The 19,994-nt window shown below is 34.6% G+C and overlaps 1 protein-coding gene and 1 non-coding gene across 2 annotated transcripts; both read right to left on the bottom strand.

The window, feature by feature from the left end:
- Window positions 1-1,727: 1,727 nt before the first annotated feature.
- Window positions 1,728-13,087, bottom strand: LOC136969227 (zinc finger BED domain-containing protein 5-like). The gene is made up of 4 exons (XM_067263317.1): window positions 12,787-13,087; window positions 3,640-3,776; window positions 3,339-3,411; window positions 1,728-1,852 (listed from the first exon to the last, which is right to left on the bottom strand). Exons 1-4 carry the CDS (start codon window positions 13,085-13,087, stop codon window positions 1,728-1,730), a joined length of 636 nt encoding a protein of 211 aa, XP_067119418.1.
- TRNAL-UAA (transfer RNA leucine (anticodon UAA)) lies at window positions 8,256-8,339 on the bottom strand. Its single transcript has one exon. It is a non-coding gene; the product is annotated as a tRNA-Leu (tRNA).
- Window positions 13,088-19,994: the final 6,907 nt, after the last annotated feature.

Below are 19,994 nucleotides of genomic sequence, written 5' to 3' on the forward strand. Positions count from 1 at the left end.
TTACTCAATAAGCCATCTTCAGGTTCTAACATTCGAAAAAAGGAACATTATCGTTTCATTGACAGAATACAAATATTTGAAAAAAAATTCAAACCGTTAGTAACGGACAAAAAAAGAAAAACATGGTAATATAAGTAAATAAATATAAAAGTAAATAAAAACAAAAAAAGGAAGAACATGGTAATACAAATAAATAAATATACAAAAACAAAAAATAAAAACAAAGTAATATAAATAAATAAATATACAATCAAATCATTATAGTGGGAAACGATTCCACTGGTGATGCTTTTTTTAAGAAGAGTGGCAGATTATCGAGGAATGATGCCAAAACAAGCTAAGACAAGCCTACAAGTTCGTCATACATCTCTTAACTACGAATTTCCAAGCTGTTGGTAGGCTGTCAGCGTCCCTCGCATTTATGCATGCCTCTCCCAACTTGCTTTTATAAATTTCAATTTTTTCTGCGGTGCCTGCTAATGTTGGGGAGCTCAGAGGTTTTACAGTAACCGCTTCCTCCCATTCAACTACTGAGCCCTGGGTCTGCGCGTATTGCGAAAGTACTGTTGCGTTGGAGCCTTTCCTGACATCATACTTGTGTTCCTTAAGTCTTTTCCCTAAAGTTTTTGTTGTGACTCCAATGTAGTCTTTTTCGATACCCAGCTCCGCGTTCTCGTACGGGATTTTGTATACTCCTGCTTTTTCTTCCTTTTTGATACGCTCCTTATCATTTCTTAAGATTGTGTATAGGTTCGGAGCTCTTTTTAGAACTATTCTGGTTTCCTTGCGGTTTGCAATGTCTTTCAGTAATGAACTAAAGTGTTCGTAAAAAAGCTCCGGACAAAAACACTTTGCACTCATTTTACACAATTTGACTCATTTGACATAATTAACTCAGTAGTTAAATGGGAGGAAGCGGATATTGTAAAACCCTTGAGCTCCCCAACATTAGCAGGCACCGCAGAAAAAATTGAAATTTATAAAAGCAAGTTGGGAGAGGCATGCATAAATGCGAGGGACGCTGACAGCCTACCAACAGCTTGGAAATTCGTAGTTAAGAGATGTATGACGAACTCGTAGGCTTGTCTTAGCTTGTTTTGGCATCATTCCTCGATAATCTGCCACTCTTCTTAAAAAAAGCATCACCAGTGGAATCGTTTCCCACTATAACGATTTGATTGTATATTTATTTATTTATATTACTTTGTTCTTATTTTTTGTTTTTGTATATTTATTTATTTGTATTACCATGTTCTTCCTTTTTTGTTTTTATTTATTTTTATATTTATTTACTTATATTACCATGTTTTTCTTTTTTTTGTTCGTTACTAACGGTTTGAATTTTTTTTCAAATATTTGTATTCTGTCAATGGAACGATAATGTTCCTTTTTTCGAATGTTAGAACCTAAAGATGGCTTATTGAGTAAGCCGAAAACGTTAGTTTTCTAATTAAAATTATCTCAGCTATAAGTAAAAGGTGTTATTTTGTGTATTGTTTTCGATTAGACTTTTCGTTAAATTGGCCATTTTCAAATCAATATTTAAATATTTTCAAAATTTGATCATAAACTTTGTAAGGTGAATCATATAAAATGTATGAGATTATTTTAGACATGAAAATCTTAAAATACCAAAATACGATTGAAAGTTTAGCAAGGAACGACAATGGGTTTATAAGTGTAAAGTAAGGAAAATTAGAAAATATTATCTTACTGTATCATCATCCTCATCTTCTGCTATGGATTCGTCTAAAGATCTTTTCGTCATTCTCTTTCATTTTATCAAATTCTATTATTACTCTGGACATTTCCACTGCTTCAGACATTTGTCTGATCGCTTCCATTGTATTATCTAAAAGAAAATAATTTTATAATTTGCATTTTAGTCTTTTTGTAATATAATATCATAGTTCTGCTATTAACTATAAATAAGTTAATGGTAGAAAATACAAATGTAGCATTGTAAAATATCTTTGTTACTGTGAAATATTCGTTTTTATTTAAATATTCCTTCATTCTTACAAATTAAGCCAGGATAAAACGTTTATAAATATATACACATATAATGTTTAAACTATAAATGAAATGACGAAGCAGTACACATGTATAAACAGTAAGTTACAAAAATGCAATCACTGTGAATATAAATATATGCTCAGGATTTTCCCGTTCTGAATGAATCAAAAAATCAAACATACAATAAACGGAGTATTAAGAGTGAAGTGCACTGTGTTTCTCTGTTTGTGTTTCACGGATTATCTCTTCTTTTAAAGTTAATTTCATTGTTACATTTTGTGCTGATATACCGGATGTTATTTATAACAAGCCCATTGAGTTTATATACACGTAATTAAATTGAATTTTCGTTTGCCATCGCGTCAAATTGAGAGGTAGACATTCAAAAATAGAAATTTGCGTCGATAATACAAAGGCATATTTTCTTGTTTCTGATAATCGAAAACACTAAAGTAAAAAACCAAACATCTGCACCAGAAATTGTTTATTAATAATTAATTTCATTTCTTAAGTATTAAACAAGTTTAATTGTGAAGATATTGTGATGCCACACATCCGGTCTGCAATTTTTCATCGTATTCTTTATGAATTTAATTTAAAATATGCGTTTTTCATCTCAAATTAGTAGTGTCTTGCCCCTGTACATCATACTTTTTTAATAATGACAGAATCTACGTAACTGCGTTGGGAGGAAAATATTTCAATCGAAATCACTCGACTTCTGGTCTAGACCGGAAGTTCGTGTACACTTACGAGGGCGTTTTTTGAGATAATAAAAGTTATCAGAAGACACGACAATTCGATTTTAATTGTCCATTTCACAGTTTCCACAAGCGTTTATTTCACATTTTACATATTGTAAAATGTGTAAAATCTTCATTAAGTGTGATCCCTCTGAAAATATCATGCACGAACTACGTCTATTCTCCCACCCCTCGACCTTTAGTTACCAAAATTGAATAGTATCGATGCCCCTTACATAGAAGTTATTGTGCAAACTTTTTCTCTTAATGTTAGCGTATTCTCAGATATTAAACGAAATAGACAGACACATATTACACTTAAGTAACAAAAATAATTTTCTAAATTATTTTTGACGAAATAAATTCAATCTTTGTTTAAATAAACATTTTGAAATTAATGCTATATTTTCAAGTTGTTTCGAATATCGACTACGACATTTAACACACGTCAAAGACTGCGGATGAATAATTAATATTAACTTTCTTAATTTAAAGAGATTTTAACACTATGAATTTAACATCAAATTATTATTTAATCATTTTTAAATAAATTATTTTATAATCTCTTTGTGACCTCACCTTCACCCCATACTATTCTTTTTCCATTTGACGCCAATGCTTGATGGTCTGTGCTCATTTTTTCATCAGCAGCCTGTAAAAAGTGAAAAATTCTGATTTTTGATATAATAATCTTACAGTACTCGAACCGTTTTTTCTTATTGACTCAGAAAATATTAATTTATTTAATAATAAATAAACAATTTGCAGCCATTTTAAATAATACATTTTATAAGATTGTGATGGGTTTTTTAGTTGTAAACCTTTAAATGATAAGAATTATGAAATCAGTTTCAATTATTTCCATTGAACTGTAACTTACAGAAAAAGACCATTTTGCTTCTTCTCTTTTTTTGCGTGCCAAATCCATGAGGATGCTTACTATAATGTCCCATTCTACCGATTCTTGCAATCTTCTTTCTCTTTGCTCACAATCTTCTTTTCCAACACTCTCCTTGCCTGAATTAAAAATTATATAGGAATTTGAGAAAAAAAACAAAGCAAATGACAAACACTTTACGCCAAATAAACAGATGAAATTGTTATTCTAAAAAATATTTTGAAACTTTATTCTATAGCAAATCCACAATAATTAAAATTAAAAGTAAAAAAATCAATTAATTTCTGCTTAGGAATTATTTAATTTAAACGTGATATAAAAGCATAAGTAGTGCATTGTGATTTGACATTATTAGTTGTGTGGAAAGTCTAAATTGTTTCAATCATAAAGTCAACTGAATAGTTATTCTCAGTCGAAATATTTATTAGCCTATACTCAGGAGTTTACTTCATATTCATTTATACAATTTAATAAAAAGCCTGACAAGATGTGTTTTAAATATTCAGTTTGTAGATTAACTTCAAAATTGTAAATAATCAAATGTTCATTTATATCTTTATACTCGAGAAACAACGATAAAAAATAAAGGGAAATCGATGGATAATTTTAACCAATTAAAAATAATTGCCACATTTGTTACTCTTTCGTTACAAGTTTTATCTTATAAATGGGCATTGTTTTCACTTATCTAGCGGTGAAAATCGATTTATTTGCTGTATCTGTATTCGGCACTATCGATAAATAATGTAATAGATTCAAAACATTTTGTAAATATAAAATATAGCATTGTTCAATGACCAAAACCTGAAATGTACTCAAAATCAATGAATGCAATGTGAAATATCGTTCCACAGTATAACATTTTTATTGGGATTTTAAAACATCCCGTAGAAAATTACTATTAATTGCGTGTCTTTATATTCATTGCCAACGCGTTACTAAATAGTTAATATAATTATACGATAAAAATAATTTAACTTACCTATAAAATCCATCTTTTTAAACACAGCTAAACTTCGATAAACGCCTTTCACTTTCAATAAATCTTCTCAACAATCGCCGAACAATCGCTCTTCAACAATCTTAAAACTTATTGTTTATGCAACAATAAAAAACGCGCTTACGGAATCGCAGCGCGTGCTAAACATTACGCATGTCAATCAATTTTATTTTGGGGGTTTTTTTTTGTGGGTAACTATAAAGAAAGACGTGTGCGATTATAAATGAGTATGTATGTTTGTTCGTTCGCTAGAACGGCCTAGAAGTATACACTTCTAGGTCGTCTGATCAATTGCTAAATAAATCGGTACTTTTTTCAAATACTTCTAACGTACTGTACATCATGTCTTACATCCCATTCGGAAATATCGATTGCATTTCTATAAATCAATTTATTTTTGTTTACGTTTCGTTTCAGTTATGGCAACGTAACACTTGGGCGATCTGCCTAGGGGGTGCCTTCTGGGAGGTCTTTTAAAAGGAAACTGGTTTCTATTTCGGCGTTACAGACATGGAGAAAACCCAGAAAACTTTACGTGGACAGCCTGTCCGAGCGTGACGCGAACCCACTACCAAACTCACAGTGTTCCTGGACCAGTCCACTCAATATGCCGGGACAGAGTCTGCTCGTCGGTCGCTGGTGATTCCCTGTTAGAGAAACCTTATTCAAAAGTAGCAGAGGGATAAAGATGGTTTTCTATCGTTGAACGGACGCTGCATTCTATGTCCAGTTTTCGAACTGGAAAAGATATCCGGTGAATGCAGATGGAATTTCTAATGTTTCTCTCAACGAAATTCTATAACTGTTGAAATATATATAAGAAAAGGACGAAAATGGGTTCTTTCGGGAAACACCCCAGGGAGGGGCATAGCCTCGCGGGACGACATGACAAAGAACGTAGTGTCCTTGTGGCCTGGGTTTAAATATCTTGTAAACTCGAAAATCGTTACTTTATTGGTTATTTCTCGATGCCTGACCGGTCTTTCTCTGTTACCAGTGAAATTAAACCAGATTGGCTTCCGAGAAAGACTGTTGTTTATTAATACAATTCGACACCGTCTTTTGTTCGATGTTGAACGAACCTTGTACTGTACCTTACTAACATTTCCATTTTTGTTCGTCTTGTCTAGACCAGATTACCATAAATCAACGTCATTATTCAACATCGTGTTCCGAGACTTTTATTCTATACTCCCTTTAACAATGGTGTATTAAGAAACTATCTGAAAATAAACAACAGATTTCTCATTTACTATACTTCAAGTTTATTATTGACTTTATTATACATACACATACCTGTAACAATATCTAATAATTAATAAATAATAATATATATATATGATTTTATATATCCCTTGTTCATTAAAATACTCAGTGCTGGGGCGACTGCCAGCTGGCCGTGGTGTCACCTGTTGTGGTAATTCGTGGAATCACCCCATTGATATTAGAATTTTTTGACGTCAACCTTTATTTTTCGCTTTTCACTTGCAAAAGTAAGAATTGCAGAACAAAAAGAAAACGTAAACTTTTTGGAGTATTTTAAAAGTTAGAACTATAAAAAAGTAGTTTTTAACCATCCTCCTGCCCCCTTTCCAAGTGACGTCGCTGACTTAGTGACCCACGAGCTAGTACTAAAAAAAAATAATGAACAAAATTTGACCCACCTCTCAAAAAGGTATTGATAACTTGAGTTATTAAATGTAATTACTCGTGTGTAATCTGTGTGTTTTTCAATGGGCATGGGCATTGCTGACAGGTTGCTTCGATATTTTTGTTTTATCGGAGTCGCTATTCTGATATATTTCGGTAACGATTCACGGTCAACAGTCTTGTAGCTCACACCCTGCGTTATCAACTAAGTAGAAGATAGTGCGGCTAACACCTTTTTAACCAATTATATTCAAAAAAATTGGTCGTTGTTTCACTGGATAATAACAAACTAATATATTTCGGAATTTTTTACGGAACTTGCAAGACTTGATAACTGAAGAAAGGGGATAGATTGGCGAAAGAGGAGGGAAAATCAAAGTCAAAATAAAGAAGTGATTAGAAGAGAAACGTGGGTGTGGATTAGACACTAAGTTGTGTCAACTTTACCGTTTATTTAGAAAGAAAATTGAAATCTTACAAATTTATATAAGCTTCATAAGTATTTTCTCAAGATAGTTCAAAAGAAATGAGAGAGAGCGTGTCTCTTATTATGTTTCCCTCGTCGACCCGTCGGCCTTCAGGCAGCGCTGTAGCCGATTATTGAGACACAAGCGGGAGAGGTAGTGGTCGATCAATGGATCAGTGAAATATGGCAACAAGCCGATCGATGAATGAGAAGGCTGCGGGGCATACAAATACGAAAGGACAGGATGGAACATGTTACTTAACATTGAGGAGAGAAATCCCTGTTTTCTCTTTGGCATCCGGGATTTCAAAAAGTGGATCTCCAAATTGAATCATATCGATTGATCCCAACTTCCTTTCATTGCTCTTTGATTAGCCCCTTCTCTTTATCGAGGTGACGAAAGACTAGATAAGGTCTAGAGAAATATCACATATACATATAATTTTTCATATTTTCTTTTTTTTATTATACTATATATATATATAGGACTTTCTTTTCGTCTTGTTCCTACTTTTGTAACTTCGCTTGTGCTTAGTCCAGTAAAGACACTTAATTGCTTACTAAACTAACATTTAATTGTGACACTAGACATTACAATTAACGACATAAACATTGAACATTAAATTTGAATCGTCTCGTCTTAGTGGAAAAGAAAAATGAAGTCCCGTCTGGACTCGTCTTCCGTCTTCTTCCCGCCTTTTCTCTCAAACGTCGTCTGGCTACTCTCAAATCTCGTCTCGTCTCGTCTCGTTCTCGTCTCGTTCTCGTTCTTCGTCTTTCGTCGTCCGATGGCGCTTTGCTTCCCATATATATATATATATATATATATAGTACAATATTAAAAGACAAAGATATAAAAAAATTTCGCGAACTTTATATTTCTTGAAACAACGAAACTTTGGTTCCATCTTTGGTTGCAATGTGTACATTTTAATTCATAAATTTTCATGATGACTCAGGATACCTTCTACATTGAAGTTAAGAGTATTATCAAAACATAACCAAAATATTGTATACTTTTATAAATGGTCTGAACTTCAACAATTAATTTATAAACTTTACGAGTCTTTATTACCTTTAAGACGAATCGACTGAAACCAACGTAAAATTATGTTAGTAATCGTAGCAAATATAAATCAATTATAATAAAGCTATTAATATTTTATTTCGAGTAAAGTTAAACAGTTTCGACAAAACGGATTTTTAAATATTAAAGACGACATTCTTTACAATACAATAACACTGTCATCTGTCCCGAACATTTCGCTTTAACAAACAGTCCACTTTGATGACAATGTACAGACATATTTTAAATGTCAGAGAGAAATTCAGGCCATAAAGTCTTAAAATAACATTCTGTTCATAACTTCGAATTACCAAAAACTGTTGTAACAAAAGAGACGTATAAACGATTTCCGAAATTACCGCGAATATACAACATCCCGAATGCAAATCGAACCCGATAAATCGAGCAAAACAATCTATCACAAGTGGGGTTCGAACCCACGCCTTCATATGAAAACCACATCTTAAGTCTGGCGCCTTAGACCACTCGGCCATTCTGACACGACAAAGTAATTTCCTAATCGCCCGATTATCTAATCGAATAGCAATCGTTACAGATCCTCTCTACGAGTTTCGTATTTTCGTCGCACTTACTCGCTATTGGAGGAAATGTCGTTCGAACTGACATCATCGACTGGACATTTCACAACCAACTTATCACGTTTCATTGCACGTCAGTCGTTAAGAACAACCAATCTTTCGGTTTCGCATCGAACGTGCGTGTGTTTCAACCCGAGTTAAGAGTTTCTAGGCCAAAGATTTCTGATATTCGTCTGCAATTTCGCCTTTTCTTCTATAAGTTTTTTACAGAAACCAGAAAAATAAGCTTCTGTGCAGCACTTATTCGAATTACCATTTCCTCTACAATTTACTTAAATACACAACTGGTTTTCCTTTTACAGCTGAAAATTATTTCAACGACAATATTAATTCGGATTCGAATAACACGTAAAAATAAGAACCATTTGCAATCATCGACTGAGAGTTTCAAAACACTTCCAATGAGTGTAAAGTTTTCTGTCAATAAACAAATTATTTTATTGCAAAGAGAAATATAGCCTTAAAATAATATCAAAACAAATAAAAGAAAATTGTTTTAGAGAAATATGTGTTATGTGAATATTGAGGGATAGCATGTATTGAGGAATTGTGCTTAGAAAAAGCGCCACATGATATCTGCTTACCAGGTATTACAGTAAGTAGTAGGGTTATAAAGCGAATTCGAATTGTTTTTAGTTAAGTTTCCCACTAATTAGTTTTATGCTTACAGATTATATAAAAGTAGGAATGAAACCAAAGTTTCGGTACTTAATAACTTTAATTTCTATAAGTAGTAGTCAAATGACACACACGAATCACAAAATTAAGTCGTTTCCCCTTTCACATTCACATGCTCTCCACATTCACATGCTGATAAGTCGACTCTCCTCTTGAGAAAAATGAGTTCACACCCCAATGTGCGGTGTGAACTCATTTTTTTCAAGAGAGGAGTCGACTTATTTATTAATAAATGCATTTTTTTAATATGTATAAACATTTTATGTATTTTTATATATAAAATAATGTGACCTTAGGGTCTGTGTCTCTTTGATACCACGTCAGGATGTGACACCACCGAGTCGCTAAGGACCCGGAAGCCGAGACGGTGAGTTATTACGTCACGCGAGCGGTCGAATTCGGAGTAGAGGTGAGTAGAGAATGATTCGCTCGGAATCCCTGTTAACTAGTAATAATAATTTTTTTTTTTTTGTCGATTTTTCCGTCCGATGGTGGTCCCTCTTGGGCAGACTTGTCTCCAAATTTGATTAATAGTAATAATAATTTAATATTAACAAAAGTAAATACAGGTAAACAGGCAGTACTAAACAGGGTTACATTTTCCAATGGTCATTGCGAGACCGGTCGTATTTTGCCATTCCGAGAGAGAAAGTTTACAAACGACTCGCGTGTATACCCCTTTAAGAGACTGGAGATACTGGATTTCTTGACTTGGAGTGTGGCAGACGAATCCGATTAATTGATATTCAACAACGACGTCTTGGATGGAATAGTCCACAGAAGAATAGAAAAGTCCACAGAGGAATATCCAACGGATCACCAGGTTGGGTAACGCCCTGGTAATATGCTTGGTGGTTGCAGAGATTTTTCCAAGTAATTTCTCTATAGGATTTGGGCCCGTGTTGAACGACCAGATGACGACTGCCTGGATTTGTTATTGGCCTCTCTTGTTATTTGGCCTCCTCGTGGGTTTTATCCACGAGGTCAGGAGATTGCTGTTAAGGAACTGGAGTCCAACACTTGAAATTTATCGAAAGTTCCTGATGTCACACTACATGGGTCATCCTCAACAAGGAAACAAGTCCGTGAGGATTAATTTTTATGAATTTTCACCTTTCTCTTTGATAAAATGATCGAATTTTAAACGGTTCAAATTTAAAGTGATTAAAGTTTAAGATAAAATTTTCGTCTATTCGTCCTTCACAATAATCTATACTAATATTATAAAGAGGTAAGTTTGGATGTAGCAGGTAATCTCCAAAACTACTCATCCGATTTGAAAAATTCTTTTGCCAATATTTAGAATGTACCTTCAGGGTGGACATAGGCTGTATATTATTTTGCTAAACATTCGTATAAATTAAAAGATATCATCTAGAATTAAGGCTTTTATGTCCAACAAATGGCGCTAACTCCGCGAGTACGACGACTTAAGTTTGCTTTTTTGTGAGGCATTATGTTTTTCTGTGAGGATGAACTAAAGCAGATCGTCTTCTATCTATTTATATAAATAAAAATGTAATGTTCGTTTGTTCCTACCGATTCCTTTGAAATGTTGACACAACGTTGCATTCGAATACGCACGTGTTTTTATATAATATACGTGTCGAAATTCCCACCCACTGGGGGTAGATGGACAGGATTAAGGTTTGCCGTGAATAACTGGGCTTCTATTTATACTATTTTATACGCTGCTTTTTGCGTTTTCGATTGCGTTTTAATAGGGTATGTCAAGAGAATGTACACTAAGAAGAGATTTTTGAAATTCCCCCCACGAGGGAAGTGTTATACATTTATAATGGATACATTTTGAGCCACAACAACGCGTGGCCGGGTCTGCTAGTAACAGATAAATAGAAAGAAAATGTACAATCTACATCACAGCAGAATCCGATTTTGCATTTTCTCACGTCATGCGTTATTTGTAGCACCTGTTTCACATTTCTGTTGGAAATGAGTGTCCGAAAGCTAACAACGCTTAGGCTGAAGGAAAAATGAGAACTTGTTTCTGAATTTGAATGTAAGAAAACGTCGCAAGCCGAATTTGCTGAACAAGAAGAATCCTCCAAAGACAACATTGGTGGGAATCCCGAAAAAGAAAGAAGATATTAATAAGCTTTTTTTTTGGATTTTCGTCGCGGCTGTCTTGAAAATGCCAGAGAGAATCACAGTGTAAAGATTTTGAAGATGCTCTCGTACGTTGGCTAAAGCAAATTCGTTCATCGAATCTTCCTGTTTTGGGACCGATATTGAAACAAAAGGCGATGAAAATTGATGGGGTACTTGGAGTAGAAACCAACTTTAGAGCCAGTGATGGGTGGTCAGAGAGGCACATTGCAGTAGTGTATTTTGCTAATTGTAGTATTGTGGTTTTTTTTAACTTCACTTTAGTCGTCATATCAAATAATTCGACTCATCTTCACTTCCTCTCGGGGTGTCGACTTATGCGGACTCGACTGTACAGCAGTGTTTCCGCAAACTTTTTGTGTTCAAGGTACACCTACCAAATCAATAAATTTTAGAGGTACACCAAAGGAAAAACCAATGTTTATTTAATATTTATTTATTATAAAAATCAGTACAGTGTTTAATGAGAAATGTGAACATGCTTAACTGAGCACAGGCGATCAAAATTTGGAACAATCGTTGATAAGGCTGCTCTCATCTCTTGGTCGATCGTCCTCAGGCGTTCTCTTTTTCTTGATTTAATCGTAGTGAGAGTTGAAAACCCCAATTCGCATAAGTAGGTCGTGGCAAATGGTAAGAGAATTGCAATAGCACGCTTTGAAAGCAGTGGATACTCATTTTTTATATGCAGCCAAAAATGTGCTAGCTCTGTTTCGGAAAATTTTAGTTTTAATGTCCGATCAGTTTTTGGATCCATGAATTCTTCTTGCTCGTTTATCGGTAGGTGTCCAATGGAAATGCTATCTGAAAATGGATTTCGTACCCAGTCCATAAGTTGCAGGTCACACTTAGGAAAATAAGAGTTCATTTTTTCTCCTAATAGCTCCAAGTGTTTCACTATCAAAGCCTGCACTTTTTTTCTGAATCGGCAGCCATGACATTTGGGAACATTTCATTACTACCATCGGTACCGTGGCTGATCCATAACACCAACTTAGCGCGAAAGCTTCCAATCTTGTCCGATAACGTTAAAATATTAGAATTCCTGCCTTGCAGTTTTTTGTTGAGCTCACTTAAACTGGCAAATATATCCGCCAGATATGCAAGTTTTGCTACCCATTCTCTTTTAAACAGAAAAGTAAAATCTGAACCCTAGGCCTGTAAAAACGTCTGGGTCTCATTTTTTACATCGTAAATTCGAGAAAGCACTTTTCCGCGAGAAAGCCATCGTACTTCTGTATGAAACAGAAGTGACTGATGATCTGCTCCCATTTCCTGACACACTGCATTAAACAGACGAGAGTTCAGCGGTCACGACTTGATGTAATTGTCAATTTTGACGACTTCTTGTAGGACAGACAACAATTCATCAGGCAGAGACTTCGCCATCTGTGCTTCCCTGTGTAAAAAGCAATGTACATTTTTAATATTAGGGTTTTTTTTCAGAAGCCATGGTTATAAATCCCCTAATTTTTCCCGTCATAGCTGCTGTTCCGTCCGTGCAGGATGCTTACGTATTTGTGCCATTCCAAATTATACTCACTGAAGTACTGGTCTGTTACTTTGAATATTTCTTCTGCAGTGGTATAACCAGGTAGTGGCAGACAAAATAAAAAGTCCTCTTTTATTTCATATTCGTCAGTGTACCTCACATTTGATATGAGATGGGCGTGACCACTGATATCAGTAGCCTCGTCGACTTGTAGCGCAAAAACTTCACTAAGCCTTAATTTTTCAATTAACGTTGATTGAATGTCGCGAGAAATATCATTAATTCGACGTGAGATCGTATCTGCTAACGCAGGTATTTTTTCGATTTCCTTAACGGCTTCTTGGCTAATCATAATCTTGACAACTTCTTTGCAGACAGGTAAAATTAAAGTTTCAGCGAGAGAATCAGGCTTCTTGGATTTAAGAGCCGCCGCAAACTACAGGAAGCGAGAGCTAGCGTACTCTCGGTCGCGCTCCTAAGCCCCGCCTTTTTTCCCATGATGCTATGAGCCATTTTTGCTAGGTGAGCTACTCGAGCACGAAGCAGCCGCAAACTACACAACGTTTGCTCGCGTAACTAGTCCACATGAGTGGAATCCAGATGTGGATTGGCTATAGAACAAAGATTTTATTATAACCTATACTTGTCAGTTTTCGTTCCGAACTTTGAAACAGCATGGGAAAAATATGCCTATTAGTTAAGCCTAACCAGGCTTAAGTCTATTTATAAATAACTATTTTAATATACAACGTTTATACCATTTTCTTTTCAATACTGAATGTATTAATCATGTAATTTACGTACATCGATAAAATTCTATTATTTCTTTTTCGACGTGTGGCATGTTTATGTAGTCATCCATTTTCCGCTGCTCTCTCTTGCTAGCGTAATGCTCTCGTTGTTGAATTCTGTGAACAGCGAGAGTACTCTCGTATCGCTGTTCTAGCAAAGGAAAAACCACGTGAGCAAGAAGATAGGGGCGGAGCCTATGACGTTATCGGTTATGCTAGGGCACGTTTGCTAGCATTTTGCTCTCGCAAAGTGCTAGTTTGCGGCGGCTCTAACAAGCATATTAGTGATCACGTAGCTTGCTTTCTGCGCTTTGTCTGATGTTTTGAAAGACGAACTCATAAGAGTTACCTATTTCTTAGACTGGTCTTTCAAACGTTAAAAAAAGACTGTCTTTTTGAGCCACTGATGGGTGTTTAGTAGTTAAATGTCGTAAAAGTTTACTGGGCAGCATCGAATTATTACCCAAAGTTTCTCCATTCTGGGATTGGGCCTGATTCGTCTCCGCAATATATAAAGCCATAACGTACTTAGCTCTCATCATATTTTCGATTAACAAGCTTAGGTTTTTTCTTCGTTGACTCTGCTTCTTGGGAATCATTAGTTTCACTTGACGAACTTGCGGTAGGTTTAAGGAATTTATATACACATACATATATACACCATTATATATACATACATGTATTAGGGTCTGTTTATTTGTAATAAAAAAAGTCAATTACGTTCGCGACGACACATTCACAAACTAGCGGTTAGTTACTGGCGAAAAGCGATTTGTTTCAGTTTACAAAAGCGCGTGACAATGATGACTAAGCGGGGCGCAGCGTTACAATATCACATTGACACGCGCATGCGTGCGGCGCGCGGGTGGGCTGTCCCGCTCCTCGCGCAACGAAGCGCTTTGCTCGCATAACTCTCAGCTATGTGTAGGTGCATTATCTTCACAAAACTTGACATTTTTCCGCGGCACACCAACTATTGACCACGGTACACCAGTGTGCCGCAGCACACACTTTGCGGAACACTGACGTACAGCGCCGCCTGCCTGTCGACCTTTTTATTTTTTTTTCTTTTGCTGATACGTTTCTTCACACTGTAAAATGACATTGCGCCTGCGTCATGAACTTCTGTTATTTAACATGACTTAATTTTAATATTTCGCCCGGCCCGTGTAAGAATTTTTCTTTCCAATCCGGCCCGGGGACAAAACTGTTGGCCACCCCTGGATTAGCTCATATTTCCTTCTTTCTGACGGTAAGTTCTCGATTATCGTCAATCTCTGGCGTAACTGATTGACAATAGAAGCGTACTTGACTAGAGTTCTGCTCGGGTTCAAATGTCGAACTCGACTACTTTTTTCCCCTTCCCTTCTCCCGCACGTGAAAGCTGCTCGAACCATCCGCAACTGATCACGACACTATCGTTCAATGTCGAAATTGTCGCATTAATATCGTTCTTTTACATCTGGTTGACACTTCACATCGGTAAATACGATGGATCCGCCCGGTTCGTGTTAACTCCCCTCTGATCAAAATCATACCGACATTTTTCCCCCGTAGACGTGAATTTTGATGAATAAAGTTTATTATTTTGGAAAGAATAATGTAAACGTAGAACATTTGCAAATGACGCTTAACCTATAGAAAACGAATACTATGGCCAAAATCCCAAATTTTATAAAAAACTGCCAAAATGGCTTTATCCTCCTGTCATCGAGAATGACGTGCCTATCTCGGTTTAAAGCTCATACGACCATAAGTTATAAAAATATGCTTTCCTATTTCGTATTATATATTTTAATATTTTAGTTGTTTTCCTCCTCCTTAAAGCAACATCAGAATCCTAGAGATACCATATTCAAGCGCCGAGACGGTTGGAACATTAATAGAGCTGTAGAGAATACTTATTCCAGCTAAAAGTCAAAACAACCGTACCTTTACATATGACCTTCCGCGAGATATAGGGCTAGTCCCCTAAAATTACTCTATGAGAAATTGGCCTATGCTTGTTTTCTATCTCCAAACTTTCCCACGGATGTGTTTTTACCTCAGAAAACAGTACTATTTACTCACCTCTATCATTCTCATTTTCATATTCTGAAGGTTCCGGATTTGATTCTTACACAAAACTTCTTATCATTCATGTTCATTCATTAATTCTTTCTTGCAATTCTTTAACACAACAGCAAAATTTTCTTTACTTTGTTCAAAAGTAAAATCGAAATCTATTGTATCTAACTATTCTTTTATCTCCATTTTCTCTTCTAGTGTTAAAGGTAATATTTAATATCGCTGGAAAAAAAAAAAAAAAAGAGAAAAGTAGAAGAAAATCGAGAATATAGAAGTGACTTAGATGTTCAAATAAGAGAAATGCAGCGTATTATGATCGCAATTTGCGTCTCTCAAAGACAATGTCATTATTGTCAAGCAGACACTACGACAAAATGGAAGATACGTGATGTTGGTCTGCCCGGTTAATGTTACCTTAGGTAGCCAAAATGGCGGCTCGTCTCTGAAACAGTGGGGACCACGTACTGTACGTACTAACCTAACCTAATATTTTGGTTGGCAATAATTATGGTAATTTATTAGATACGTTAGGTTAGTACGTGCGTCCCCACTGTTTCAGAGACGAGCGGCCATCTTGGCTACCTAAGGTAACATTAACCAAAATCTTATTATAAACCTTGTCAATAGACTTTTCCTCTTTTAATGTTAATATATGTAAATATATTACAATGAGTTTCGTAAATGTGACCTTAATCATAAGACGTTAATGTAATAATAGCATTAATATACGTTTCGAATCAGAAATATTTAAAACAGACAATCGACTCGACAGCGCCAAATGCTCGGACGCCATTTTGCCCACTTCATCTGCTTACCAAGACGACCTTTTATCTTATTATTTACGAGATATTTTACGATATCGTAACTTACGATTGGAAGGTTTGCTCAATTCTGGTCCAGTTCACATTCCAGTTAATAAATTCGCCGAAATTTTCATAAAACTTAAAACTTTTTCATCCTTCCACTTCCCGTTAACGTCGAATTCGATACTCTCGAAGACGATCGCGTCGACGGTAAAGAGTTCGTCTGGATCCAAAAATAAATTTGAAAGTCGAAGGACCGAAAATTTCATAAAATTTAAAGATATTAATTCATTTTGAAAAGTTTATAACATTAATATTCATTCAATTGCAGGAGTTTTTAAATATGGATTTTTCTTAATTTTTATTACTAATAAAATTTGTTTATTAGTTTAGTTTATTTTTAATCAATGCTGGCCCATGTTATAAAAAAGGTCGGCTACCCTAGACTAGATTTATAACTTAACCAAACCGATAGGAATTTACTGGCGTGTTTTTATGATAGTTTTGTATAGTTGACAGGAGTTAAAAAAAATACATTAAAATATTTGATATATTTATTCTGCGTTTATTCCGCTCTCCCATCTTATATTACTTACGGATTTCAATGTTAAACCGGTGATATTAAGATTTAGTACGTCCCAGCTGTAAGGGGATGCAGAAAAAACGTGTACAATTCTAGTAAGTGTTTTAAAAAATTAACTGTTACTTTGGCATCATCATTTACAACCAAATTTAATAAATGAGACGTACAATGGTACAAAAAAAGCTCTAGAATTTATTTTCCTTAAATTTACGATTTATGTATCGGTTGTCATAAAAATTTCTTTCCACTTCTTTCCCAAGATTACAGATATTCAAGTACAAAGTAACCGGTTTCGACTTATTTTTACTTAAGAAGTAGTTAAATAATTAAGCGAATAGGGAATTAGAAACATAAATAAAACCCTGATGAAAGAGCCGAAATTTTACTTAAACAGAAGCTTAACCGAACCAATCTCTTCATAATATTAGATGTAATAAAGACAGAAATTTTCCAGTTCAATGAGAGTGACCGAAAAGTTGGAGTTTTGTAAATTTTGGAAATTTCCGTGAACACTTGGTCCTAAAACGAATTAGTTAGAAAACGAACGACGGACAATCCGTTAAGTTTAAGATATTTAGATTTTTACAGTTATGGTTAGAAACGTTTAAAATCTACAACAACCCTGTCGCGTCCTTTGAGATATACTAGTGACGCGACAAAAGAGGCATTTGACATTGACCGGTATCGGCGTCCCCGGGATTTGGCATGCACACGCCTACCTGGACCGTCTCTCATTCCATTCATTAGCCACTCGTAGGGAGCTACAGTATTTCACTAAGTAGATTGTTTTAAGATTTAAAAAGTAAAAAATATTGTGTTATTTTTATGTACGTTTCTTCACAAAGTTATATTTAATTATAAGTTTCATTAAAAGTATATTCATACAATTGAAGAATTTTTAGTACTAGGCATGTATATTCGTCACACATTTTGTTTTACCAAGTAAGTTTTTCTGATAATTTTAATTTTAGCCCTTATATCGTGGCTAGTGATTCAAAAATTTATTTAAAAAAAGTTTTGGCTCAAGACCATATAATGAAAAAGAAAACATTATTAAAAGAGAAAGACCGATGCCTAAATTAATTATAAATACGTGAAGAAAAAATTTCGACATTTTGACGATAAAATTTATGACGAATGACGTTTCTTTCGTAAAATTGAAGCAATTTGGAAATCAAAGCGAAATAGAATTTAACGTTGGTAGACAATATAAAATAAATATTGAAAATTATAAAAAGATAATTACGATTAATAGATATATCTAAATTAATCTTAATTAGACGTTATATGTTTTTTTCTCAAAGCAAGAATTGGCATTTAAAGGGCTTAAGGAATTTATTGAATCTAATAACGGAGGTAATTATATTGAACTTTTTTATTTATTAAGTACGTCGGATAATTTATTAAAAATACATTTAAAGAAGTATACGGTTTTTACTGGCTTATCGAACAAACGAATACGAACGGGCCCTGAAGCGCAATTAATTGATTGCCCCTGTAAGTCGGCTTCTTACAGAAACACAGCTTTTCTATCATCAAATGTCACGGCACGTCACTGTTAAAATTGCTTTTGCTGTTAAAATAAACGGGTCTTATTAGACACTTGTCATCTCTGCCTCTGCCGCCACCACCCACATATGATCGATCTCTAGGTTTTTCTGACGCGCAATTAACTTATTGCCGCTAAAAGTCAGCTTCTTACAGATGACTGACATTAGAATAAAGAAAAGATAATATTTAACACAAATTCTATAAAAATATAATATATAATTTAATTCAAAGGAAAATCCAAACGAATGTTAGTCGAAATAGTATTCTTTATCGAGAGATCTTGATGGAGGAATAAGCATATTTTGTACACCAGTTCTTCTCGATCCAAGAAAATATCTCTCATCCAAAATCTTATAGTTAAATAAAGCAAACCATACAAAACAAAATTATAAACACTTGGAAAACGGCATTGTCGGTATCGTTCGCCATCTTGAATGCTGTACGCATGCGCCGAAATGTAAGTAGGGTGGTTGTGCAGCCGCGCGGCGAAAATGCGTTTGCGTCACCGCTTTTCCATGCCGCATACTAACTCTCTCCTCCTTTATCCTCGAGAGTTAAATTTTCAAAAATCTCTTCTTAATGTGCATTCTCATTACATACCCTACAAAAACGCAGTCAAAAACGCAAAAAACCAAATTGTACAATAGAAGCTGAGTTTTTTAGGATAAGCCTTAGTGCTCTCCCTCTCTCCCGCGGGGGGAGGAGAATTTCGATAAATCCCTTCTTAGTGTACATTCTCGTGACGTACCCTGTGTATCAAATTTCAACAACCGTTTGGGCTCTGCGCTTATTATTATTATCATTATTATCAACTCATCTCGAATATTAGATTCTTAATTAACTTAAAACGTAAAAAGAAACGATACAACTCTTTTATATTCGAATAGAATTTCAATCCAGTTATTTGAGAAGTTTCGCAGTTCTTTTAATTTTATTAACCTGTATAGGTTCATTTTATTCATTTTGAACGTCATTTCTCATGCTTTATCAGTCTAACAAGTGAATTTCTCTGTGATATCATTTGGAACTTTCGAAAATATGAAAGCATCAAAATTAATTCTACATTATTTAATGATAAAGTGTTGACACTGGGTACTGATCTAACACACTTTTCATCTATTATTTTAATTAAAACATTTTATTTTCAAACAAAAGTCTTTACATGGAATTAGTCATATATCATATATAAATTATATGTATAATATTGTTATATAACTTTAGTGAAAAAATAAAATCATATTTTTTGTTAATTTACATAACAAATTTATAATTATTTGATAATTTAGGGATTATAAGAATTTCATCTGAATTTTAAAGTAATTCGATTATTAATTACCTTAGTTTTTTAAAATTGTTTGTTATTTCAGGATTAACACGGGGCGCGGTTTCTTGTAGAACGTTACGATATTACCAGAAACGTAACTAATGCAAAGTTTATTAATCTGTACTCAGGGCTCATCAAAG

The sequence above is a fragment of the Centruroides vittatus genome, unplaced genomic scaffold (assembly GCF_030686945.1).
Source record: "Centruroides vittatus isolate TY-2023 unplaced genomic scaffold, ASM3068694v2 contig_1768, whole genome shotgun sequence".
Taxonomy (NCBI): domain Eukaryota; kingdom Metazoa; phylum Arthropoda; class Arachnida; order Scorpiones; family Buthidae; genus Centruroides; species Centruroides vittatus.

Coding starts and splice junctions, on each gene's coding strand:
- LOC136969227 (XM_067263317.1), bottom strand. CDS start 13,087: ATGATTAGCCAAGAAGCCGTTAAGGAAATCGAAAAAATACCTGCGTTA. Junction 3,777..12,786: donor AGTAACAGACCAGTACTTCA/GTGAGTATAATT, acceptor TTTTTAATTCAG/GCAAGGAGAGTGTTGGAAAA. Junction 1,853..3,338: donor AAGAATAGTATGGGGTGAAG/GTGAGGTCACAA, acceptor ATTTTCTTTTAG/ATAATACAATGGAAGCGATC.